A 27,597-nucleotide genomic window follows, 5' to 3' on the forward strand; every position below is an offset into this window, starting at 1 on the left:
AGTTATGACCAACCTAGATAGCATATTGAAAAGCAGAGACATTACTTTGCCAACAAAGGTCCATCTAGTCAAGGCTATGGTTTTTCCAGTGGTCATGTATGGCTGTGAGAGTTGAACTGTGAAGAAGGCTGAGCGCCAAAGAATTGATGCTTTTGAACTGTGGTATTGGAGAAGACTCTTGAGAGGCCCTTGGACTGCAAGGTGATCCAACCAGTCCATCCTAAAGGAGATCAGTCCTGGGTGTTCATTGGAAGGACTGATGCTGAAGTTGAAACTCCAATACTTTGGCCACCTCATGAGAAGAGTTGACTCATTGGAAAAGACCCTGATGCTGGGAGGGATTGGGGGCAGGAGGAGAAGGGGACGACAGAGGATGAGATGGCTGGATGGCATCACTGACTCGATGGACATGAGTTTGAGTGAACTCTGGGAGTTGGTGATGGACAGGGAGGCCTGGCTTGCTGTGATTCATGGGGTTGCAAAGAGTCAGACACGACTGAGCGACTGAACTGAACTGAAGGTCTTTAATTAGGTCCCAACCTCCCTGATACATGTGTGAATGCATGGGAAAGGGGTGATCTGCCTTAATATGAAAAAGATTTGAGATTTCATACTTTTATGTCTAATATGAATAAGTAATGTAATAGGGCCGTAAATAATACTGTGATTTGGGGTTGTATTAATAGAACATAGTATCAAGAGTGAGAAAATGCTAATTCTGCCCCAAGTCTTCTCTACTGATCAAATCACACCTTAGTACTGTACTGAAATGGAATATTAACCAAATTTGGTCACAAGAAGAACAGCCAGGATGATAAAGGGCATGAAAATCATGTCACATGACATATTAAAAGAACTAAGAGGGACTTCCCTGGTGGTCCAGTGGTTAAAACCGTACACTTCCAAAGCAGGGGGTGCAGGTTTCTTGGTCAGGGAACTAAGATCCTGTATGCTGTGGAATGTGGCCAAAGAAAAATAGAACTAGGAATATTTATCTTGGAAAAAATAAACTAAGGAGCAACTAGAAAAGTTGTCTTTGAATATCTGAAGAGCTGTCTCATTTAAGAAGTGTTAGATTTGTTTTGAAATCCCAGAGGACAAAACAGGGACCAGTGGGTGTAAATTGCAGTGAAACCAATTTCAGTTTACATTTATATAAGCTTTGTGGGTGAGTCCCCAAATTTTCAAATGCGTTATTTGAAATCACAATAACCCTATTAATTTTTATTATCCCCATTTTATAGCAGAGCTTCAAAAAAATCTCAGAAATTAAATGATTCATACAAACTCACACAGCTAGTAAATTTCTAGAGACATAGTTCAGATTTTCTGATTCCTACATCCAACAATCATTCAAGTGCCTTGCTGCTGCTGCTGCTGCTGCTGCTGCTGCTAAATCGCTTCAGTCATGTCCCACTCTGTGCAACCCCATAGACGGCAGCCCACCAGGCTTCCCCATCCCTGGGATTCTCCAGGCAAGAACACTGGAGAATGTTCAGTGTTCTGAACTGGGTTGCCATTTCCTTCTCCAATGCATGAAAGTGAAAAGTGAAAGTGAAGTCGCTCAGTTGCGTCCGACTCTAGCAACACCATGGACTGGAGCCCAGGCTCCTCCGTCCATGGGATTTTCCAGGCAAAAGTACTGGAGTGGGGTGCCATTGCCTTCTCCGTCAAGTGCCTTAAGGCTAGCTTAAAAATAATAAAGGAATGGATTGCTTCCCGATTCTGAGTGAATCCTAGGGTAAGTTCAAAAGAGGTCAAATAATAAGTATCCTGGGATGCTGTATAGAAAATTCAGTTATCTGATGGGATGTTGTAATTTGCTCTCTAAAATCTCTTCCAACACAGAAATTTCAAGATTCTATGAGGACTTCCAGTGGGTTAAGAACTGGGAGAAAAGACCAAGCACGTGTCTATAAGAGATACTTAGTTAATTTTCTAGCTGTGTATTTAACTGAACAGAACTTAGGGAGGGTAATGTGTAGAATAATAAAGAAAAACCAGGATAAAAGACAATTCTCTGATAACAAATCAGGAGACTTCCTCATTCTGAAACAGTCTATTCAACTTGGTAGGAAAAAAATGCTTTGTAAAGAAACTAAAACTGTTTTAAAAATAAGAATATGCTGATCTTTAAGGGTGGCTTATATTCACACATATCTTGTTTTTTTCCTGCCAAAATATATATTCTTTATAATATCAGCATATTTTGATTGGCCTCAATTTTCTTTTAGAGTTTCCCTATCTGAAGCCCATGCTCGACTGAACTTAAGGAATAAAGTGCTTAAAGAAGATGTACTAATTGCAGCCTTATTATTTGAAACATCTCTAACACTGAAATATGGTAATCTATTAAGTTATTAATGATCACTACAAATTATATTTAAACTTAAATATTCTTAATCTGTTAAGATGTTCCATATATATTAAATATTATTTTAAAGAATAATAAATTTCTACAAGATAAGTCCAGTTTGAATTTAAACATTTAATTATTGTTTACAGGTCGTATCATTATTTGATATTAATTTCCTAATTGTCCATGGTTATTCCTATACTTTAACTTTTGCATTGCTTAGAAAATTCTGAAAAAAAAGTACTTAGTATGATGCATGAAATGATTTTAAATTTATCTTCCTTTTAAATTATCATGCAACATATAATTGTCAAGCAAATACCCTACAGTGGAATTAGACACTAAGCCAAAAAAAATATGATCAACTTGTATCACCACCTTTTCTGAATTACTAGTTATAATACTGTGACTATAGCATTTAATTATCTGAAATCAAAGAAGCTTATTATGGTTTTGCTAATAAAAATATAAAAAGAGCTGTTAAAGGTGAGAGTAAAGAGAATTATCCTTACAAAGTTCTTTTTGAATTATTCAGCTCAGTTCAGTCGCTCAGTTGTGTCTGACTCTTTGCGACCCCATGGATGGCAGCACTCCAGGCCTCCCTGTCCATCACCAACTCCTGGAATTTACCCAAACTCATGTCCATTGAGTCAGTGATGCCATCCAACCATCTCATCCTGTCGTCCCCTTCTCTTCCTGCCTTCAATCTTTCCCAGCATCAGAGTCTTTTCAAATGAGTCAGCTCTTTGCATCAGGTGGCCAAAGTATGGGAGTTTCAGCTTCACCATCAGTCCTTCCAATGAATATCCAGGACTAATCTCCTTTTGAATGGACTGGTTGGATCTCCTTTCAGTCCAAGGGACTCTCAAGAGTCTTCTCCAACACCACAGCTCAAAAGCATCAATTCTTCGGCGCTCAGCTTTCTTTATAGTCCAACTCTCATATCCATACATGACCACTGGAAAAACCATAGCCTTGACTAGACAGACTTGTTGACAAACGAATGTCTCTGCTTTTTAATATGCTATCTAGGTTGGTCATAACTTTCCTTCCAAGGAGTAAGCATCTTTTAATTTCGTGGCTGCAATCACCACCTGCAGTGATTTTGGAGCCCCCCCAAAAAAGTCAGCCACTGTTTCCACTGTTTCCCCATCTATTTGCCATGAAGTGATGGGACCAGATGCCATGATCTTAGTTTTCTGAATGTTGAGCTTTAAGCCAACTTTTTCACTCTCCTCTTTCACTTTCATCAACAGGCTCTTTAGTTCCTCTTCACTTTCTGCCATAAGGGTGGTGTCATCTGCATATCTGAGGTTATTGATATTTCTCCTGGCAATCTTGATTCCAGCTTGTGCTTCACCCAGCCCAGTATTTCTCATGATGTACTCTGCATAGAAGTTAAATAAGCAGGGTGACAATATACAGCCCTGATGCACTCCTTTTCCTATTTGGAACCAGTCTGTTGCTCCATGTCCAGTTCTAACTGTTGCTTCCTGACCTGCATACAGGTTTCTCAAGAGGCAGGTCAGGTGGTCTGGTATTCCCATCTCTTGAAGAATTTTCCAGTTTATTGTGATCCGCACAGTCAAAAGCTTTGGCCTAGTCAATAAAGCAGAAATAGATGTTTCTCTGGAACTCTCTGGCTTTTTTGATGATCCAGTGGATATTGGCAATTTGAATTATTATGAGACATTAATTTTGATGAGATACACCATCCTTCAAACATTGGTTCTGCTAACATAACAATAAAACAGCCAGTTATTTTACCAGGAAAATGGTTTTTATTCAGGAGCAGGAAAGAATTGCAATTCAGGACATCGCAAATCTGGTAAAGCAAAGAAAAAGAAACTCTTCTATAGAGGAGAAAAACAGTTGGGAGGGTTGTAATAGAAAGTCCATTGGAGAAAACTGGGAGTTCCAAGTTTAGTGTCTTTTCATTAGCTACATTGTGACAGTCTCTCTTTGGCAGAAGCTGTTGCCAGGCAAGGAGAAAAATCTTTCAAATCTTCTTCCTCCTGCTGGTGGTACTAGAGTAGTGTCACTTCTTGCTGGAGATGCAAGGTTTGTTTCTTCCGGTTGGGATCTATATTGATGTTGAGAGGTACCTGTATGAGAGCTCCCCCTTCTGGTCTCACGACTCCAATTTAGTGAGATTTTTACTCTATTTTCAGTTCCAGCCCTGGGCAATGAAGTATTAACACCGACTTTTCTGTGTGTATATATTTAGTGTTTTAATTTGCTTCAGATTCAATTTATAATAATTTTTCACAGACATCCATTAGAACTTTGTTCTTATCTAAATCAAGAATTCTTAACCTAGGATCCATGGATACTGAGAGAGTCCTTAGGGGCTTGTGAATCCCTAAGCTACATGTGAATTTGTATATGTATTTGCTTTCTACCTTCTTGCTTAGGAAGAGGAATCATTAAGTTTTATGGAGTATGTCTTAGAGTTTCATGACCCTCAGAAAATGTTAATTATCATCCTGAATTAAGAACTTCCCTGGTGGCTCAGACAGTTAAGAGTCTGCCAGCAATGCAGGAGACCTGGGTTCAATCCTTGGGTCAGGAAGATTCCCTGGAGAAAGAAATGGCAACCCACTCCAGTATTCTTGCCTGGGAAATCCCATGGACAAAGGAGCCTGGCGGGCTACGGTCCATGAGGTTGCAAAGAGTCAGACATGATCAAGCAACTAACACATTCACTCACTGAAAATCATTTGTTCCCAACTAGCAATAAATAAGAATATGTATTTTTATTTGTAATTTGCTTTATCTTTACACTCTTATTCTATATTTTAAAATATACTTGATAAAATTTAAGACATTATGTACTATTAAGAAAAAATGCTGCCAATTTTACTAAGACAAACTATCACCATCAAAATGTTAAGACAAAACTAGATTTCAGTAAGAAGATAAAAATGTATGTTTTTGAATTTAGGAAATACGGTACTACAATGTTCAGGACTCCTGTCACTGAATATGGCTATTTTCACTTGATAACTATTTGTCAAGACTTTATTGAAGCATTTAAGAAAGCTTTTGTTGAGGGAAATAAAGCTATGTGAAGTTTTTCCTCTAGTTACTTTTTGTTTCCATAATGAGTGTCAGTTAGGTATATTCTTTTTTAAGTCTTAAGCAAAATGATGTTAAGAAGTCCGTAAGTGTTAAAGATAGGAAAATAAGCCCTACTCAGCGATGTTTTTCTTGGATGAAAAAACCAATACCTGTGCTTGTGAACTGGATTTAGGAGTTGGGGCAGTGGGGAGAAGGAAGAATTAAAGAAAACTCTCAGGTTTCTGCCTTGAGCAATTGAGTGGATCATGTTGCCATTTACCAAGACTAGAAAGAAAGGCTTGGGTCCAGTTGTTGTTGTTGCTGTTCCATCCCTAAGTCAAGTCTGACTCTTGCAACCCCAGGGACTGTAGGATGCCAGGTTCCTCTGTCCTCCATTCTCTCTTGAAGTTTGCTCAGATTCATGTCCATTGAGTTGGTGATGCTATCTAACCATCTCATCCTTTGCTACCCCCTTCTCCTTTTGTCTTTAGTCTTTCCCAGCATCAGGGTCTTTTCCAATGAGCTGGCTCCTCATCAGGTGGCCAAAGTATTAGAGCTTCAGCAACAGTCCTTCCAGTAAATATTCAGGGTTGATTTCCTTTAGGACTGACTGGTTTGATTTCCTTGCAGTCCAAGGGACTCTCCAGAGTCTTCTCCAACACCACAATTTGAAAGCATCAATTATTTGGCACTCAGCCTTCTTTATGATCCAGCTCTCACATCTGTACCTGACTACTGGAAAAACCATAGCTTCAACTATATGGACCTTTGTTGGCAAAGTGGTGTCTCTGTTGTTTAATATGCTGTCTAGGTTTGTCACAGCTTTTTTCCCCAAAAAGCAAGCGTCTTTTAATTTCATGGCTACAGTTACCATCTGCAGTGATTTTGGAGCCCAAGAAAATAAAATCAGTCACTGCTTCCACTTTTCCCCCTTCTATTTGTCAGGAAGTGATGGGACTGGACGCCATGTACTTAGTTTTTTGAATGTTGACTTTCAAGCCAGCTTTTTGATTCTCCTCATCAAGAGGCTCTTTAGTTCCTCTTTGCTTTCTGCCATTAATGGTATCATCTGCATATCTGAGGTTATTGATATTTATCCCAGAAATTTCGATTCCAGCTTGTGAATCTTCCAGCCCAGCATTTCACATAATGTACTCTGCATAGAAGTTAAATAAGCAGAATGACAATATACAGCCTTGTTATACTCCTTTCCCAATTTTGCACCAGTCTGTTGTTCCATGTTCAGTTCTAACTGTTGCTTCTCAACCTGCATACAGGTTTCTCAGGAGGCAGGTCAAGTGGTCTGGTATTCCCATCTTTTTAAGAATTTTTCACAGTTTTTGTGATCCACACAAAGGCTTTAGCATAGTCAGTGAAGCAGAAATAGATGTTTTTTCTGCAACTCTCTTGCTTTTTTGATGATCCAGCAGATGTTGGCAATTTGATCTCTGGTTCCTCTACCTCTTCAAAACCCAGCTTGTTGGGTCAAGGGTGGAGAATCAAATTATAGGTACATGTTTAAGACATCCTAGAGAGATATCAATAGACAGATACAATAATCTGGGGTTTAGAAGAGAGTTTTAAACTAGAAATATAATTTACGTATCATCAGTACAGAGATGGTACTCAAAGCCATGGAGTGGATGAAATCACTGAGAGAGAGACTATACAGAGAACCACAGGACGCCTTTGAAGAATTCCAGTGTTTAGAAAAGGAGTTGAGGGGGAGGAGCTAACTCATGAGACTGAGAAGCAGTTGTATTAGAGAAGTCAAGAAAAAAGTCTTTCAATAAAGGAGTGGTCAACTGTATCATGTGTTGAGAATTTGAAGATCAGATTTGGCATCTAGAGGTTGTGGACGGTCATGATTCGAGCTGTTTCAATGGAGTTGGGATTTAGGTGGGGTACAAAGTGAGGCTATGGAGATAGCACACACAAACTTTGAGACGTTTGACTATGAAGATGAAGAGAGAAATAAAGAGTATTAGCTACAGAAGGTTGTGTGGTCCAGGAAGGGATTTTTTTAAGATGGAAGCTAGTAGTTCATATGATGTGCAGTAGAAAGTAAACTAATGACACTATAGAAAGAAGTGTGAAGTCTTTAAAAAGGTGAGAGAGGATGGGATCTGGAGCATGTGTGAAGGTAAAGGCCTCGGTCTGAGGGGAACAGAATGGAATATAATAGTCACTGTGGGGTAGGGGGGGAGATAAAGTGTGCTAGAAGAGAAACAGGTTTTTCAGGCAGTGCAACTGCCCATTTGAGGCTTCTTTATTTAAAGTGAAATCAATACCAATTATTGTTTTTCTGCCTAGCAACCTAATGCAGGCATAAACTTTTTTGTTGAAAGTATGCCTTCACATTTAGCATTTGAAGTATTTCTCATTTTTACTTTTTCCTTCTTCACTTAGGGGCCGCTGTATTTTGTGTTGCTCCAAATGCAGTGTTTCCATTTGAACAGTATAATGAAGACTATTTAGAGCAAAGGGATGTCTATCTGACTGAGTGCCAACAACAGCTCCAGCAGTTTATTGCTACATATGGACCTGGGACAGCTATTTTTGCTAGTGATGAATAGGCAGTGAGGAAACTTTTTTTTCTTCATTCCTTTTTAAGCAATGGAAAAAAGTGTGAATGATTTAAGTGATGCTTCAGGCAATCTTGTGTGTACATACATTAGAATGTACCTACATTGTGTAGGACACATTAGAATGTCATCTTAAAATATATTTCTTCAAATTGCTAATGGAATAAACACTAATCCAAATCTCAAAGCCAGCAGCAGCAATTTATGTTAGGAGAATTTTATTAAAAGAAAGAACTTCTGGTTAGCCTAGTATACCAGTGACCCACATATTAAAATATAAAGAATGTTACAAACTAAGAAATGGAAAAAAAAAAAGGTAAGTTTTGTGTTTTTGTGTAGTTCCCCCTATTTGTCTCAAGATGGCAGTAACACTTTAAATATTTACAAAGTTAAAACCATTTTTTAAAAATTTGTGAACTTGACAAATTGATGGGTAAACAACAGCATTTATATAACCAAAAGCCTTCAATTTAAGAACTTTTCATGCTTTACTAGATATTGTCATGTCTATTACATTGTTTTAGAAACCCTAATTTTAGGATAAGAAAAAGCTTTGGAAATTTTCCATTTTTAAACCAGGTTCAATGAAAAAAAAAAGTTACACTGAATTGAAGAGCAGTAATTGGCTCCTTAAACCCAGTTGCAAGATACCAAAATGCAAACAAACCAATTTTCAAACCCTGTCTTCATTTTTAGAGGGACGGTATCTACTCTGAAAAGGTAGGGACATGATGAGAAAATATACTTATAAAATCCCCCAAACCTTTTCATTTTCCAAAGTTTTAGTAAAAGACTACTCACTAAAAAGAAAATGTCATCACAAAATTGCCACCTTATCAACCAAGACACTATCACACATCAGTTCTATAGAAATGGGTACTTCATGGAGTTTAACCATGAAGGTAGTCTCTGAGACTCTAGACTCTCTAGACTCATCATTTATTATTCTACTTCCTAGCCATTCATTCAGCTGTATTTATTGAATATCCACTAGTGCCAGAGACTATACAGTGTTTTCAGAAGGCAAGCCTCGTCTTTTAAAAAAATGTATTATCACAAGTTAAAGCCTTTACTTTGTGGTTTATGTATTTAGGTTTGTTTTTTGTTCCCTATGAGATGAAGGCAAAACACATTTCTTTATAAAACTAGGATCTATAAAATGGCATCCTCTTTACAATTAATTGTGAAGTGTTCAGATTCTGTTTATGAAAAGGACTAGTATCAAATACAGGTGAAAATGGTTTTCAAATGTCACCCCTGATGGGAAGGCATTATAAAGATATTGCTGTACACTTTATACTGATTTACCAAACTGAAATTATAACCCTGATAAAAGCAAGGATTTTATGTACTGTGGGACACAACAGGGGAAAAGCAAGATTCAGCTAAATTTAAACCATCTTGGTAGGATTTCAGTTGTTTTCAAATTCGCATGCCCTGGACAGACTGGACTGTCACTACTTGCTTAATAATTGAGCATATTATTATGTATACTAGAATTAGGAAAAATTGCAATTTTCCTTAGATTAACTCCCAGATCCCTTTTTAATTCATAAATGTAAAAGCAAACCAAGAATAAAATTAAAATTTAAAAAAATCTGTAGGTCACAGGTGAAACCTTTACTTGTAAGGTATCATTTAAGGAGTTGAGAAAATTTCAACTAGTGTACCCTTGAACACAGGTTTGAACTACATGAGTCCACCACATACAGGGTGGGTTTTTTTTTTTTCCAATAAATACATACTACGCTATACAATCTACAGCTTACTGAACCAGAGGATGTGGAAGCTTGGATACAAAGGCTGGACTATAAGGCTATACTTGGATGTTTGATGCTGAGATGTTTAGTTGGCGCCCCTAAACCCCTTTGTTGTTCCAAGGGTCAGCTGTGCTTGTTTTTCAGATACACAGAGATTCTCAAGGGGGAGGCCCTCGTAGTTATCTAGTACATAGTGATTAACCTCTGCAGAAACCCCCTAAGGCAAAAAGGGTGAGTGAAAACTGGAGGTACTAAAAATGTCTCCCCAGCTGCCAGCCACCTGCCACTTCAAAAAGAATCACTATCCAGAGGAGCTGGTTACTGACAAGAATATACTATCCCTAAAGTACTTTAAAAACAAGTCTGACCAGTAACTATGAAAATAAAGCTATTTAAAGACCTGATATATTTTAAAGAGAACAGACTTTATTGCCCAGCAATTAAAATTATTGGAAGATGTACTTTTCTCCATAATTTATTGTGAGATGAACATTAAATACAATTTTAATTTTTGTCACTTGCTTTAATGCACGTCTTCTTGAACAACTCTTCATTTTTCCTTCGAAAACGTCGTTTGCCACACCTCTGGGGAAAAATCAGAAACCAACAGTGAAAATCATTCCATACTCAAAACTTGAAAGTCATACACCTGACACACAAAGGCACCTTCAACAGGAAAGGAAATGTCCTCAGCTTTCTGGAGTTTATCAGATACTTTCAAACTGTCAACATGTGGCTGCGGGACAAATCGTAACCACTTACTTGAGGTAATGAAGAGTTTTTAAGCACCACTGCTAAGCACTTGAACATTCATTTGCAGGTACTTATCTGCTGAAAAGAAGAGTTCACCCATTTTAATAAAAAACTGCATTAGATTTGAGTAATTCACATAATATATATTACTGGCATCTCAGTCTTAAAGTTATTTCTTCAAAGATACCCTCAGCTGGGTAAACGGCAAAAAGTAACTTGTCATCACTGTGCCAGTTATTAAACATTTTGGTATTGTGCCTCAGGAACAATACCACAAACACATAAAAAAAAAAAGCACACAACTTAACATTATAACTTTTCGTACCTTGTTACATGTGCAGCGGTCCTCCTTGTGTTTTCACAGCCATCTTCTGTGACAGGTTTTTGGAAAACATTTATCACAATGATCTTCAACTCATAGGCACTGCTACACCTAAAAATTAAATATATTTCATCGTGAATTCTCATTTGCACTTGTATCTGTTTGGCATCTTATATCTAGTATGGACAAGTAGGCTCTTTTCCCCATACTCATCAAGAACCATTTAAGAAAAAAAAGAAAAACTTACAATCTTTCTGACTCCCAATCAACTTTTAATAAAAACCACTAACAAGTGGAGTAATTTTCTGCTGTTTAACACATCTCTGAAGAGCTGGAAGAAGCACAAGCTGGAAGAAACATCAAGATTGCCAGGAGAAATATCAATAACTTCAGATATGCAGATGACACCATCCTTATGGCAGAAAGTGAAGAGAACTAAAAAGCCTCTTGATGAAAGTGAAAGAGGAGAGTGAAAAAGTTGGCTTAAAGCTCAACATTCAGAAAACTAAGATCATGGCATCTGGTCCCATCACTTCATGGCAAACAGATGAGGCAACAGTGGAAACAGTGACAGACTTTATTTTGGGGGGCTCCAAAATCACTGCAGATGGTGACTGCAGCCATGAAATTAAAAGATGCTTATTCCTTGGAAGTAAAGTTATGACCAACCTAGATAGCATATTGAAAAGCAGAGACATTACTTTGTCAACAAAAGTCTGTCTAGTCAAGGCCATGGTTTTTCCAGTAGTCATGTATGCATGTGAGAGTTGGACTGTGAAGAAAGCTGAGCGCCGAAGAATTGATGCTTTTGAGCTGTGGTGTTGGAGAAGACTCTTGAGAGTCCCTTGGACTGCAAGGAGATCCAACCAGTCCATTCTAAAGATCAGTCCTGGGATTTCTTTGGAAGCAATGATGCTAAAGCTGAAACTCCAGTACTTTGGCCACCTCATGCAAAGAGTTGACTCATTGGAAAAGGCTCTGATGCTGGGAGGGATTGGGGGCAGGAGGAGAAGGGGACGACAGAGGATGAGATGGCTGGATGGCATCACCGACTTGATGGACGTGGGTCTGGGTGAACTCTGGGAGTTGGTGATGGACAGGGAGGCCTGGCGTGCTGCAATTCATGGGGTCGCAAAGAGTCGGACACGACTGAGCGACTGAACTGAAAGGAACAAAAGAATGTGCTTGCTGCTTAATTATACTTTTTTTGGTAATCAAAACTGATAAGGCTCCCAGTTTAATACCTATAATGACTTGGGCATGTCTTGATACCTTTAATTGGTTAGGCCCTAATAATTCCATAAATGATTTTTCCAAGCTGGAAATGGATTCATTAGCATAGGTAAAAATGATGGATGTATTTATGATGTTCTTTTACTGTGGCAGCACAGATTTTAAGACATGATGGTCCTAATGAGTACCTAACCACTGCTTTTCTGTCTCAGAGCTTGACATGGATGAGGTGAGCCAGGTTAAAGGTTAGATATAGAAAAACACGTGTGCAGACGTCTAACTAAAAACATCATTATGGCAGCTCTAATATAATTTCAGACCAGAGATACATGATGTTGACATCATTACTGGACACAGTCCTGTAGAATTAAGTCCCAAGTTGCCTGAAAGCATATTTACATACTGCAAAGGGCACGGTCAGGGCCACAGATCATATCCCCTAGAACCCCAAGAGGATAAATCATTGAACAGACAGCTACTGGAAATGATTTATGAGGACATAACAAATGCTGGGCCTTGCAAAACAATTTATCACTTTCAAGTCTTGAAATGCTGAGATATTTCACATAATATTAGGAACACAAACTACTGGTTATGAATATTTTCAACTTGGAAAACTTCAGTTTAATATATGATTCATAACACTTCTGACAACTACATACAAGTTCTATTTAAGGCCTGAAACAACCAACACTTAGGGATATGTATGTATAATACTGTTATCCACTCTACTCCCCTCAAAAAAAACCAAGTTTAGACACAAAATCCCAGATGATGGGCACCTCAGGAGAGAAGGAATGTGAAAGGGAAGCAAATGGATGTTATGGTATCAATAATATTCCAGTTCTTAAATGGATCACTGGACTCTTGTGTGTTTCTTATGCTTGTGTGTGTTAGTTGCTCGGTCGTATTCAACTGTTTACGACCCCATGTACTGTAAGCCGCCTGGCTCCTCTGTCCATAGAATTTTCCAGAGAAGAATACTGGAGTGGGTTGCCATATTTTACTCCATGGGATATTCCCGACCCGGGGATTCGTTACCACTGCGCCACCTGGGAAGCCTTAATTATTCTTAAGGACTTACATAAATTATCAAAATTTTAATCAAACGGTTATTTTGTAAAGTTTTAAAAAATTCCAACACTTAGCAATGAAAATAGGGTTCCAGTCACCATGCCTCAAAAAGAATGGCTGAAATGCCAAATATAAGTTACTTCAAGCCATCACATTTGCCCTGGTCAAAGTTAACTGTTGGAATTGTTTGAGATGAAAAAACGTGTATTTCAAGTCGGGGGGAGAGAAAAAAACAAAACACCTGACTATAGTAAGTCTCATCGACGAGTACTTACAACTGTGCTTTTAAACAGACAAAAGGTCTTCCAGCTCTTGACCAGTTTCTTCTGTATCAAGTTCAGAATACACATCTCTACGTAAATCCAAGCATCTAAGGCTACAGCCGGCATTTATAGCCCAAGGGTCTTCTAACCCCTACGGATTGTTCTGCAACTTCAGTGCCACGTCTCTAGAGCCTATTTACAAAGGAAGATCCAGAGACAAATGCCTACAGCGCGCCACTGCGCAGTGCCCAGAACTCACTGTTAGCAGGTTAACCGTGCGCGTTAAAAAGTTTTAAAAACAACCAAGAAGTCCAGCCAAGTCAAGACTGCCTTAAGATTTAAGAGGTAATCCCTTCCCCCTTTACAAAACGTTTCCTTAGAAAGGGTAAACGAGCGCACATTTAAGGGGCCCCGAAGCCGAAAGGCCGCACACAAAGGTTTACTTGGGATACAAAAGGGCTCCGGTCGAGGCCTGGGCTGGGCGCGAGGCCACCCGCCTCGGAACCCAGAGAATGGCAAAAGGCCCTTCGTTAGTATGAGCTGATAACAGTCGAAATCGGCTTTTAGTAACAAGGGTCGGCTAAAACTCACAGGTCACGGTTACTCACAAAATGCGATTGAGCAGAAGCACGGAGGAGAGCTCGAGGCGGCGTCAACCGGGTGGGGGAGGGGAAGGTGGCCTCCTGGGATGACTTGGAGGCCTAGGCCGCGCCGACCGCTGGGCTGTGCCGGGCAATGGACGGAGGCCATCGGGATGGGGGGCCCCGGGGCGGAACGCACAAGGCGGAGTGGCCCGAGGCCGACTTATAGACTCTGGCACGGAGTCGGGTTCCCGGGAGAAATAGAAAATGATCTAACTCCGCGGGGACTTCCCCCCTCGAAGAGCCGGGAGACGTGTCCGCGGGCGTTGCCGCCACTCCCGTAAGGCAGACGGAGGCTCAAAGCCCTTCCTTCTCCCGCGGCCAAGCGGAAAAGAAAGCGCCACGGCCCGGCTTGGCGCTCCGACGCTCCAGGCCTGGCCCCGCCCCTTCCGGGCCTGGGCCCCGCCCCTCAGCCGGCGCGTGTTTGCGGTAAGGCAGTTTACACCGAGAGCTGAGTAGTGCTTTTGGGATTTCCGCATTGGCCTTTAGGGCTGCTGAGGACCTCATTCTGAGCTGGTCTGTAGACAATGTGATTAGTCTACCAGTTTGTAATGGATCCAAGCAACCAGAAAATGCTAAAGAAAAGAAAGTTCCTCCCATTCCTGGTTTTCATTTGCTTGGTCTTTTACTTCCTCAGTTAGTTCAGTACTTAGAAAAGTGGTATTGGAAACCCCGATAAAGAGTAAGAGTACCCAGAATCGACCCGTTAACACTCACAGAAGAACTTGTTACCAGAAAAAAAGCTGTATAGTCCTTTATATTATGACAATAGTTACTGTTGCTAATTTTATTGATAATAATAGTAGAGGGTGAAGAAAAAGCATTTATAAAACACTTGCCTTGTTTATAAACTTACCATTCGTTAGTTTTCGTGATTTGCGTTTTATTACGCTTGTTTTTCTCAAGTCTATTATATCTTGAATCTTGACTTTATAGCACTGGGCTTTGGTAGAGACAGGCTGATGATCTTGTCAGAAAGAATGCACATGAAAACATATAATTAAACAATAATCAGTAAAAGACACATCATCTCTCCTTTGAAAACTGGAAGTTGATTACATATTTTACATCGTTTAAGATATCAAGATGGAGTAACTATGGTGTCAGGCATTCAGAATTGAGCCAGGTGGACATAGTTGGGTGTGGTTTCAGACATATTTCTGCATCAGGGAGAAATTGAATTTTCTGAACTGTGTCAAACTCAGGACACCACCAGCCGGTTTCAAAATAATAATGTATTAGCAGCAGCTAGCTACAACTTTATAGTTTCAAAGGTTACCCCCTATCTTTCTCAGCTATGTATCATTTCAGTCCCAAAGCAATCTTTGTTTATCAAGCACTCTTCAGTTCAGTTCAGTTCAGTCGCTCAGTCGTGTCAGACTCTTTGCGACCCCATGAATTGCAGCATGCCAGGCCTCCCAGTCCATCACCAACTCCCGGAGTTCACTCTAACGTCCATGGAGTCGGTGATGCCATCCAGCCATCTCATCCTCTGTCGTCCCCTTCTCCTCCTGCCCCCAATCCCTCCCAGCATCAGGGTCTTTTCCAATGAGTCAACTCTTTGCATAAGGTGGCCAAAGTACTGGAGTTTCAGCTTTAGCATCATTCCTTCCAAAGAAATCCCAGGACTGATCTTTAGAATGGACTGGTTGGATCTCCTTGCAGTCCAAGGGACTCTGAAGAGTCTTCTCCAACACCACAGTTCAAAAGCATCAATTCTTCAGCACTCAGCTTTCTTCACAGTCCAACTCTCACAGCCGTACATGATCACTGGAAATACCATAGTCTTGACTAGATGGACCTTTGTTGGCAAAGTAATGTCTCTGCTTTTTAATATGCTATCTAGGTTGCCAACAAAGGTCCGTCTAGTCAAGGCTATGGTTTTTCCCGTAGTCATGTATGGATGTGAGAGTTGGACTGTGAAGAAAGCTGAGCACTGAAGAATTGATGCTTTTGAACTGTGATGTTGGAGAAGACTCTTGAGAGTCCCTTGGACTGCAAAGAGATCCAACCAGTCCATTCTAAAGGAGATCAGTCCTGGGTGTTCTTTGGAAGGAATGATGCTAAAGCTGAAACTCCAGTACTTTGGCCACCTCATGTGAAGAGTTGACTCATTGGAAAAGACTCTGATGCTGGGAGGGATTGGGGGCAGGAGGAGAAGGGGACAACAGAGGATGAGATGGCTGGATGGCATCACCGACTTGATGGATGTGAGTTTGAGTGAACTCTGGGAGTTGGTGATGGACAGGGAGGCCTGGCATGCTGCAATTCATGGGGTTGCAAAGAATCGGACACGACTGAGTGACTGAACTGAACTGAACTAGGTTGGTCATAACTTTCCTTCCAAGGAGTAAGCGTCTTTCAATTTCATGGCTGCAGTCACCATCTGCAATGATTTTGGAGCCCAAAAAAATAAAGTCTGACACTGTTTACACTGTTTCCCCATCTATTTCCCATGAAGCGATGGGACCAGATGCCATGATCTTAGTTTTCTGAATGTTGAGCTTTAGGCCAACTTTTTCACTCTCCTCTTTCACTTTCATCAACAGGCTCTTTAGTTCCTCTTCACTTTCTGCCATAAGAGTGGTGTCATCTGCATATCTGAGGTTATTGATATTTCTCCTGGGAATCTTGATTCCAGTTTGTGCTTCCTCCAGCCCAGCGTTTCTCATGATGTACTCTGCATAGAAGTTAAAGAAGCAGGGTGACAATATACAGCCCTGATGCACTCCTTTTCCTATTTGGAATCAGTCTGTTGCTCCATGTCCAGTTCTAACTGTTGCTTCCTGACCTGCATACAGGTTTCTCAAGAGGCAGGTCAGGTGGTTTGGTATTCCCATCTCTTTCAGAATTTTCCACAGTTTATTGTGATCCACACAGTCAAAGGCTTTGGCATAGTCAATAAAGCAGAAATAGATGTTTTTCTGGAACTCTCTTGCTTTTTTGATGATCCATCGGATGTTGGCAAGCACCCTTACTTCTTGCCAACTCCAGTCCTAATTATTGACATACAATTTATGTAATCTATGTGGTTTATGTAATTTATAATTTATGTGGTTTTCTGCCTTTATGAGCTTCCCCCACGTTTCAGTGTGGCAGAACATAATTCAGGTGCTTCTTGGAGCTCTTATCTCCCCAGGCTGCAGTCCCAACACACCCAAAATGAACACCTCTTTATTGCTGCCAGATCTCTGTTCTTGGAATTCTTGGGTAACAAATCCTAAAAAATTGATACAAAATCCAGAGCAGGATATGTTTGCCTCAAAGAAGCATGGTGTGAGAATCTAAACCTAGCAAAACAAATTGTGATTGTGTGACGTGGCTTCAGTCATGTCTGACTCTTTGTGACCTTATGGACAGTAGCCCATCAGACTCCTCTGTTCATGGGATTCTCCAGGCAAGAATATTGGAGTGGGTTGCCATGCCCTCCTCCAGGGGATCTTCCTGACCCAGGGATCGAACCTGTGTCTCTTAAGTCTCCAGCATTGGCAGGCAGGTTCTTTAGTGCCACTTGGGAAGCCCTGTGAATATTCTTAATCTTATTGAACTATACACTTAAAAATTGTTAAAATGGTAAGTTTATGTTATGTATATTTTATAACAATACAACTAAAATTTAAAAAATATTTTAGAGGAAAAAATTTCTGCACTTCACATGACTCACCTCACCTTTTGTTGCCCCTCTCTTGCTGCACACAAATCACCCTGCCCGACTCTTAGTTTTTAGAACGTGGCAAACAACTTTCACATCTCAAGGCGTTTGCTCTTGCCTGGAATTCTCTTATCCCAGTTTTTTGAGTGACTAACTGCTTTTTTTCATGTTAGCTTCTAGGTCAATTTTTCAGTGAGGCCATACTTGCCCTTACTATCTAAAGTGTGGTGGTGGTGGTGGTGGTGGTTTAGTCACTAAGTTGTGTCTAACTCTGGCAGCCCCATGGACTGCAGCCTGCCATGCTCTGTCCATGGGATTTCCCAGGCAAGAATACTGGAGTAAGTTGCCATTTCCTTCTTCAGGGATCTTCCCAACCCAGGGATTGAACCCAGGTCTCCTGCAGTGCTGGTAGAGAATCCACATGCAATGCAAAAGACCCCGTTTTGATTCCTCGGTTGGGAAGATGCACTGGAGAAGGGATAGACTACCCACTCCAGTATTCTTGGGCTTCCCTGGTGGCTCAGCTAGTAAAGAATCCACCTGCAATGCGGGAGACCTGGGTTCAGTCCCCGGGTTGGGAAGATCCCCTGTCCTGGAGAAGGGAATGGCTATCTACTCCAGGATTCTGGCCTGGAGAATTTCATGGGCTATATAGTCCATGGGGTCGAAAAGAGTCAGAAGCAACTGAGCAGCTTTCACTCACTCACTTCTACAGTGCAAGAGATGTCCTTCACTGCAAGTGGATTCTTTACTGACTGAGCCACTTATTTAAAGTGGGTCCACTGTAAAACATATCCTTTTCTGTTTCCTTCATAATCTGTAGTTACATAAAAAAAAAAAAAAAGAAATTCTATACTTTTGCTGCCCTCACTGAAATATACATTCTGTGAGAGGAAACATCTAGTCTGTTTTGCTGACCATTTTATTCTTAGTACCTAATATAGTCTCTAGCATTTAATTGAATTAAATGCTATTTAATTGAATTAAATGCTCTAGCTATTGATTGAATAAATAAATGGATCTGTATTTGCTGATTTGGAAATTATTTCAAGATATGTTAAATTTTAAAAGCTAGATGCAGAAGGTGTTCAGTAAAATCCTATTTTTTCCTAAATAAAAAGAACATGCATTTATTTAACTATAGATTTTTTAAGAGGTTCAGAAGGAATGTTGGCAATGTATGTCTCTAGTTGGTTTTGGAGGGAAAGTGATTTTTTTTTTGTATGCCGTTCACTACTGTTTGGATATTTATTGTGTGTATGCAATTTTATAATTAAAGTAAGTTGAAAAATTATTAAAATAGTACATTTTCTCTTCTGACTGCAAAAATATACCATTTCTATTTGCCTCCTTTCTATTTGAAGATCTGCCCCCTTTCTGTTTGAAGATTTGCCCCCTTCAGCCATCATTCCCTTATTAACATCATGACAAGTGTTCAGTATTCTCCAGCAAGGAGCACCATCTTAGGGGTTGCCAGTCTCTAGGTTGCTGAAGTGAGTTAACGCTGCCAGTTGCAAATACAACTAAAACCACTTCCAAGGGAAAGTTTCATGGTTTATATGACATGTGTGTGCACGTGTGTTCAGTTGTGTCCGAATCTTTGCAACCCCGTGGACTGTAGCCCGCCAAACTCCTCTGTCCATGGAATTTTCCAGGCAAGAATATTGGAATGAGTTGCCATTTCCTCCTCCAGGGGTCTTCTTGATCTAGGAATTGAATCCACATCTCTTGAGTCTCCTGCATTGGCAGGTGGATTCTTTACCACTCTGCCACCTGGGAAGCCCTAAATATAACGGTTTATCCAAATGTAACTTTTTAAAAAATAGCTATTTTTTGACAGTATAACTTGGATTATCTTAGAAAGTTTACATTTGGTAGACATATATGTGGATTCAGGGCATACAGGGTATTATTTCCTTAGAAGCTGTCAGAATCTATCGTCTGCACTTCCACATGTAAATCTCATTAGTAAATTAATACATTTGGCCTTCAGTCCTTTTTCATATTAGTGAATGACTCGGAGAACCTGGTTCCCCTCGATGTTTGCAGCAGAAAATGAGGTTGGAACTGGGAGGAAGTGGCTATAATAACCATATGCTTGTGCTTTCCCTGGCTCAATGGTAAGCATGTCAAAATAGAGTTAAGCAAGAGAAATGTAAATGACCCTAGTCATAACTGCATGACTTTCATATATATGATCCTTTTACCTCCAGCAAGATTATTTTTAAACATAATATTGACATTAAGATAATCATAGCATTTATACCTCTCGTCAAGGTTAAAGTTCTAAATCTGTGAAAAATACATTAAATTGTCAGAAAATAGGGCACTGATCTGAATGAAAGTTGATTCTTAAACACTTGAAGTACATGAACTTTACTGAGATAATTTCAGTGAAAATTACCTAAATTACTTACGATTTTTGCCCGGATCTAAAATAATGAGTGGCTTTAATTGTCAGTGTGAGACTCTAGGGTTTTCCTTTTCTGTTTAAAAATTTAACTTTTATGTAAGGCTTGCAAACAACTACTTCAATCCTATGACAAATTTTGAATGTAATGGAGTTAAAATTTAAATTATTCAAGCTGACCAATGGGACCTAAGGGGAAGTCTGCTAGGGGAATTCAGGGAAAGTTTTGTTCTTTGATGAAAAGGAACATGTGGGAAGAAGCAGCTTTTATCCCCTACATATGATCACCATCGATCATTGGTGAAAGAATTCCTGGCATCGCCACAGCTCTTGTTAAATGAGGGGAGCTTCCGTTGATGGCAAAATGGGAAGAGAAGGAACCAAGCAACTTAAAAATAGTCAGCAAGTTAAGCAGCCAGGAAGCCTCTCCAGCTTCTTCTTATGTGAAATAATATACTTTCCTTACTGTTTAACAAAAATTATTTGAGAATGACTACATAGAGAGTAGAGAATGTGGAAGTAATTGAAAAATTCAAACTAAGGTTAAAGTATGATGTTATTGTACCTCTGTGATGATCTAATATGAATTATGTCCTGAAATTAACACCCCATTAAACGTAAATACAGTGGAGATTCTGAATGTTTTTTCCTATGATGTCTCCTTGTACTTAGGCATGAGTTTCTCTATGTCTGCTGGTGTTTTGGTAAATAAGAGCTCAAAACAACAACAAAAGAGTAAAACCCAACTCCCCCAAACAAAACCCTTATCTGTAGCATTTTCAGATATCCATGCTGTTAACTGGGCCTCCCTGCTGCCGCAGCAGTAAAGAATCCGCCTGCAACGCAGAAGATGTGAGTTTGATCCCTGGGTGGGGAAGATCCCCTGGAGAAGGAAGTGGCAACCCACTCCAATATTCTTGCCTGAAAAATCCCATGGACAGAGGAGCGTGGCGGGCTACAGCCCATGGGGTCATGAAGGAGTCAGACACGACTTAGCAACTAAATGACGAAAATAACAATGCTGTTAATATATCACGGTGATTTCAAGCTACTAACAACTGGCTCACAAGATATCTGAATACTTGAATAATTAACAACTAGCTTTCCTGACATACCATTGTCTCTAGAGGCTGAACTGCCGGGTTTAAGGATCCAAGGATAAATTCATCTTCATACTTAACAGTCAATTGCTTTCCAAATAGTTACTCTATACCCTTGTCAAAACTTGCTGTTTTCAGAATTTAAACAATTCTGTCAATATGATAAATATGAAATGGTGTTAACTGTTATTTTAATTTGCACTTGCTATGAGGTTGAAAAGATAATTTTATAAATGTTTTGTTTTTCCCTTTTTTTCACATTTTTAATCATTTGGGTTTTCTTTTCTATAAATCATAGCCTTCACAGCTTTGCCCAGTTTTTTTTACTAAAGTATCTGTAATTTAAAAAATTTGATTTATGGGATTTCTTTCTATATTCTGGATACTAATCTTTTGTCAGTTAATAGTCACATGCACTGCCAATAACTTTTCTCTGTTTTATTTTTTAGTTGTAGTTATGGGGTTTTATGTTGTTTGGAAATTTGTACTTTTCTTTCTGCTTATGAATAGCTCCTTGATACCCAATACCGCTGCATTTCTATGCAAGATTTATGGCTACCCTTAAATCCAAATCCTTTAATGTACATTTCAAAGCCTTCCTTCATTTAAAAATTGGGAATAATATAACTTATTCCTAAGATTTTTGTGAGGAATAAATGTGATAATATATGGGAAACACCCACCCTTCTTCCCCAGGCACTTTCTTTCAAAGCAGCACATTCTTTTCACTTGGTTTTTCCTTTAACTAGAATGCTCTTCTTGTCCCTCTTTGCCTTCTCAGGAAGGCTTCCTTGATTTCTTAAGACTGGGTCAGGTTCTTTGTTACCATCCTGTATCCATCCCCAGCCTTCTTCCCTGATAGTGAAAGCCTGATTTTGTTTGTGTTATATGCCTGGTTCTAGGGCTAAGCCTCTTGTTTCAATCTGTTTGCTTGCTTCCCCAGCCTCCTTTTATCTGTTTCTATACGTCAGAGGATGAAAGGCTAAGTATTATATAGCATTCCAAAACTCTTCAGCAGCTTAGATTCTGGATGTGAATTAGGTCCCACCAATGAAACACACTTGTGTAAAACCCAGATTCTAAATTGAGCTACACGAGGAGAAAAGCAAGCTGTGAGACATCCATTGTGCTGGCCTTTACACAGCAAAGGCTGTGCGCTTCTGGAGTCAGTCAGCTTCCACTGGGCAGGCAGAGTCCAGGTTGCAGCAGAAGGTTCAGCTGCTTTGGCAGCCAAGTTCCATGGAATGACTTAGGAAACTGTTCCTAGAAATCCAGCTCAAGTTGGTTTCATCCCAGTGATGAAAGTCAGTAATTCCTTGTAAGAAGTCTGACTGTTTTTAACTGAGCAAGAGCAGATACCATTCCAAACCCAGACTGATAGATACACCTCCCTTACACCTAGGGGTGACCTTGTAACTCACTTCTGGCAAAGGAGAAATATGTAGAAGCTTTGGCCCCTGTAAATTTATCAATTTACAAAGTCATCTTACCAGCCCTGGACCTCCTACTTGTAGATTTCTTTTACAGGAGAGAATAAAGCCCTAATTTATTGAAGCCAGTATGGTTCAGACTTTCTAATTAGCAGCTGAATGCAATTCCTAACTGATATGACAAGCAGTGAACAATGCATGCCATAGTATTAAGAAAATATTTGTGGACCAACTGATGATTGATGAACAAAAGCACTGAAGCATGAAACAGCTCTGTGTGTGTGTGTGTGTGTGTGTGTGTGTACTATAACCTGAAGTATAAAATGGGTGGGCTTCCCAGGTGGCTCAGTGGTAAAGGACCCGCCTGCCAATGCAGGAGACACAGAGATGATGATTGATCCTTAAGTCGGGAAGATCACCTGGAGTAGGAAATGGCAACTCACTGCAATATTCTTGCCTAGAGAATCCCATGGACAGAGGGGAGCCTGGCAGGCTACAGTCTATGGGGTCACGAAGAGTCAGACATGACTGAGCACACAGGCACACACACACACACAAAGTGTAAAATAGGCAGTCGTAGAGGACTGTGGGCAGTGATATAGACAGAGGTTTCATAAGCCAAGTTAAGGGGTTAGACTTGCTTTTACACAATGAGGAACCATTGAATGGATTTGATCACGTACATCACATCCTCAGGTTTGCATTTTTGGTAGGTTACTTGAGTGCAGCCAGTACAGAAGGCAGGGGAAACTTTTAAGTATACAGATGATTAGACAAAAGATGATGAATACCTACAATAATTATTGTTATATATTTTTAAAACTGTGTATCATTAGGCAAATTCTTTAATGTAGAATTGCTAAGTCAGGGTATGTACACTTAACATATTGAGAGAGAGATGGTGAAACTGTGTTTAAAAAGCTTGCAGCCATGAAATTAAAAGACACTTACTCCTTGGAAGAAAAGTTATGACCAACCTAGATAGCATATTCAAAAGCAGAAACATTACTTTGCCAACAAAGGTCCATCTAGTCAAGGCTATGATTTTTCCACTGGTCATGTATGGATGTGAGAGTTGGACTGTGAAGAAAGCTGAGCGCTGAAGAATTGATGCTTTTGAACTGTGGTGCTGGAGAAGACTTTTGAGAGGCCCTTGGACTGCAAGGAGATCCAACCAGTCCATTCTTAAGATCAGCCCTGGTATTTCTTTGGAAGGAATGATGCTAAAGCTGAAACTCCAGTACTTTGGCCACCTCATGCGAAGAGTTGACTCACTGGAAAAGACTCTGATGCTGGGAGGGATTGAGGGCAGGAGGAGAAAGGGATGACAGAGGATGAGATGGCTGGATGGCATCACCGACTTAATGGACGTGAGTTTGAGTGAACTCCGGGAGTTGGTGATGGACAGGGAGGCCTGGTGTGCTGCAATTCATGGGGTCGCACAGAGTCGGACACGACTGAGCGACTGAACTGATCTGAACTGATACTCCAACAGTGCTATAATCATCATTTCCCCACCCTCACTAAAAATGGGTATTTTACTTTATGTCATTCTTTTTTGGTCACATTTCTCCATTTAATTTAACCTGGGAGAGAAAAGGCAGGAGGATAAAAATGACAAAGGTTAATTTTCATCAAAAACATAAATACTCAAGCATTATGGTTAAAACAAGTTAACTCTAGTATACCAGAAAAATTAGTCAACATCACTTACACATTCTCCCTCCCAGTTTTATTGAGATATAATTGACATAACACTGTATAAGTTTAAGAGGTATTACATAATGATATATATCAAAATGATTCCCACAAGTTTAGTTAACATCACCTCACATAATTATAATTTTTTTATTGTGTTAAGAATTTTTAAGATCTACTCTCTTAGCAACTTTCAAATATACAATACAGATATTACTATATTTACCATACTGTATATTACATCCCCAGGACTTATTTTATAATTGGATAGTTTATAGCATTCAGATAGGTGAAATATTTTATTTCATTGCTTTTTAAAATGTACATTTCTTATCTTAGGTGAGTTCGTGTGTCTTTTCATAAAGATACTGGGTGTTTGGTTTCTTTTTATGAACTTCGTACTCACATCATTTGCGGCATTTTTCTGAGTAGCTGGTCTTTTTAAATCTGAGAGCTGCATTATACAAAGGAGATTACTAGTGTGGATATCATGTGTTGTGGCTTTTTTCCCAAGGTTTTTTTTTTTTTTTCGGTATCTTTACCTTATGTTTTTTCTTTCGTTTTATGAATTTTACATAGTCAAAATTACCGAGCTTTTCTTTCGTGGCTTCTTGGTTTTTATTTATTCATTTATTTAAAAATTTATTTTTGGCTGTGCTGCGTCTCTGTTGCTGCACTTTGGCTTTCTCTAGTTGCAGAAAGCGGGAGTTACACTCTAGTTATGGTTCGAGGGCTTCTCACTGCAGTGGTTTCTCTGTGGGTCACAGGCTCTACAGCACTTGGGCTTCAGTAGCTGTGGCACGTGGGCTTAGTTGCTCCACAGGATGTAGGATCTTCCCAGATCCGGGACTGAGCCCACGTCTCCTGCACTGGACCACTAGGGAAGTCCAGCTTCTTGGGTTTTTGTGTTACGCTTCACCTTATCATCTTTAACCCTTTTTCTAACATCTAACCAGCCAGAAACGACAATCCTGACTTGCTTTGAGCTGCCTGCGTGTACTTTCTTAGCTATTGCTGTGCTGTGATTAGTCACTCAGTCATGTCCGATTGTTTGTGATCCCATGGACTGTAGCTGGCCAGGCACCTCTGTCCTTGGGATTCTCCAGGCAAGAATACTGGATTGGATTGCCATGCCCTCCTCCAGGGGATCTTCCCAACTCAGGGACTGAACCCAGGTCTCTTGCATTAGAGGCAGATTCTTTACTGTCTGAGCCACCAGGGAAGCTCAAGAGTACTGGAGTGAGTAGCCTATCCCTTCTTCACGGGATTTTCCCAACCCACGAATTGAACCGGGCTCTCCTGCATTGCAGGCAGATTCTTTACCAGCTGAGCTACCAGGGAGTTATTTCACATCAACTGTGAGCTGAGGGCAAGAGGAGAAAAGGCAAGGGGCAGTTTGTTGAGGGCAAACACTAAGCCTGGTGCTTATTGCAGTGATGGATTGATCTTAGCTGGAAGTCAGGTTCATTTCAAGGCAGTCTCTCCTGTGTGTCCCAGAACATCACACCTGTAGCCTGACTGAACATGGGTGGACCAGGCCTCCTCCTTCTGAGAGGAGGATCTGGAAATAGCTTCCTGCTTCTCACCTCTCTCTCCTCTCGACTCTCCTGTCTCTGCCATTGCTGTTGTTATTCAGTTGCAAAATTGTGTCCGAGTCTTTGTGACTTCATGGACTGTAGCACATCTCTGCTGTTGAACCCCACTTTTTTCACTTGCTATTATTGCAAGTGAAATTATTATTATTGCAAGTGCTATTATTGCAGTTTCAAGAGGGCTCTGGTCTAGGGGCTTACTGTCAGCAAGAGGTACAGGTGTGCTACACACAGTAAGGACAGTTTTGTATGGGCCTTTGAAAAATATAAACTTAATTTAAAAATTTTGACATGCAAGACATGCTTACATAGATAAGTATGTAAAGCATTTAGGTGCCTTATAATAGCACACATTTAAAGGTTGTAAATTAAGTGACTTCAGAACTTATTTGAAAATAAGAACATCTAAAATCAGTTCTTATTTAGACCTCACATTGTTTTAAAAGGCCCCCAGTTTTTAATGGCCATAAAAACAGAGACAAGTGATTTAAGTTCATCCCCAGACCTCCCCATGGACATACTTCTTGGTCCTGAGAGGGCAGGAATGCATGCATTTCTTCAGTAACATTCATGTGTACAGGAAATGACTATTGACATAATCTTTAAGCCTAATAGTTAAGACTATTCTTCAGTTTATAATTTAAAAGCTTCTGACAGCTCTGTGCTGTGGTATAATTTATAATGAAAGTCTGACTGATTGAGGTATATTTCACTGAACTGGTTTCTCTTATGAGCTGAAACTAAGGCTTGTGTAAACATAGGAAGGGAAGCCTTTCCCCGGCTTATGTAGTTGGGCAAGAATATTTAATGTCCCTCATTCCCAACTGTGCTGCAGTACCATCTGTGCTGTACTCAAAGTTTATAGAAAGCAAATCTACAGGATTTAAGGGGCATTTATTTTTTTCAATAAAATAACCACATATAAGACACCAGCTACCAGTGTGCAGCAAAATAAAAGTAGTTTTTTGAGATATACAATTTTGTAGTACTCCCTTTGGAGAAGGCAATGGCACCCCACTCCAGTACTCTTGCCTAGAAAATCCCATGGACGGAGGAGCCTGGTGGGCTGCAGTCCATGGGGTCGCTAAGAGTCGGACACGACTGAGCCACTTCACTTTCATTTTTCACTTTCCACTTTCATGCATTGGAGAAAGAAATGGCAACCCACTCCAGTGTTCTTGCCTGGAGAATCCCAGGGATGGGGGAGCCTGGTGGGCTGCCGTCTATGGGGTCGCACAGAGTCGAACACGACTGAAGTGACTTAGAAGCAGCAGCAGCAGCATACAGAGCTAGGAAAGAGCATTTAGGTTAAACTGCCCTCTCAAGGTATCTAATATATGAATTTGGATCAGAAGCAATCTGTTTGACTTATCATTTCTTCTCCCTGCCAGGTAAGAATACAGTTTTATATACAGCCAGCATGCAAAGTGTCTTAAAAGATGCCAAATACAATTCATGTGTTGATTTCTAACGGAATTATGTCGGCCATGGTGGAGATGTTTGGTCTGGATTGGATTATTTCCTCAGAATGGCACTATTGACACACTGAAGACTAAATAAAAAGATTAAATACTGCTGGAAAATATATATAGAATTATTCTATAACCCACCCCCCTCCCCCCAAACACAAAAACCTAAACCAAAAAAAGAGATCTTATTAGAGCTGGA

At 40.0% G+C, this 27,597-nt stretch overlaps 1 protein-coding gene, 1 long non-coding RNA gene and 1 other non-coding gene across 4 annotated transcripts in view; 1 reads left to right on the forward strand and 2 right to left on the reverse strand.

Annotated features, from left to right (window-relative positions):
• The window catches only part of MCMDC2 (minichromosome maintenance domain containing 2), a 50,144-nt gene extending 39,197 nt beyond the window's left edge, over positions 1-10,947 (forward strand). The window contains exons 14-15 of the mRNA XM_019974017.2: positions 2,235-2,344; positions 7,826-10,947. Of these exons, the coding sequence (XP_019829576.2) occupies positions 2,235-2,344; positions 7,826-7,992 (277 nt within the window). The 3' untranslated portion in view covers positions 7,993-10,947. The remainder of the gene's footprint in view (positions 1-2,234; positions 2,345-7,825) is intronic.
• Positions 10,168-14,413, reverse strand: LOC109568616 (uncharacterized). 2 transcript variants are annotated; one of them, XR_002182275.2, is made up of 4 exons: positions 14,015-14,413; positions 10,840-10,947; positions 10,524-10,592; positions 10,168-10,346 (listed from the first exon to the last, which is right to left on the reverse strand). It is a non-coding gene; the product is annotated as an uncharacterized lncRNA (long non-coding RNA). The 2 variants fall into 2 exon arrangements; XR_002182274.2 differs by having other exon boundaries at positions 10,524-10,589; positions 14,015-14,411.
• LOC139187018 (small nucleolar RNA SNORD87) lies at positions 10,663-10,749 on the reverse strand. Its single transcript, XR_011570724.1, has one exon. It is a non-coding gene; the product is annotated as a small nucleolar RNA SNORD87 (small nucleolar RNA).
• Positions 14,414-27,597: the final 13,184 nt, after the last annotated feature.

Source organism: Bos indicus, chromosome 14 (assembly GCF_029378745.1).
Source record: "Bos indicus isolate NIAB-ARS_2022 breed Sahiwal x Tharparkar chromosome 14, NIAB-ARS_B.indTharparkar_mat_pri_1.0, whole genome shotgun sequence".
NCBI classification, from domain to species: Eukaryota; Metazoa; Chordata; class Mammalia; order Artiodactyla; family Bovidae; genus Bos; species Bos indicus.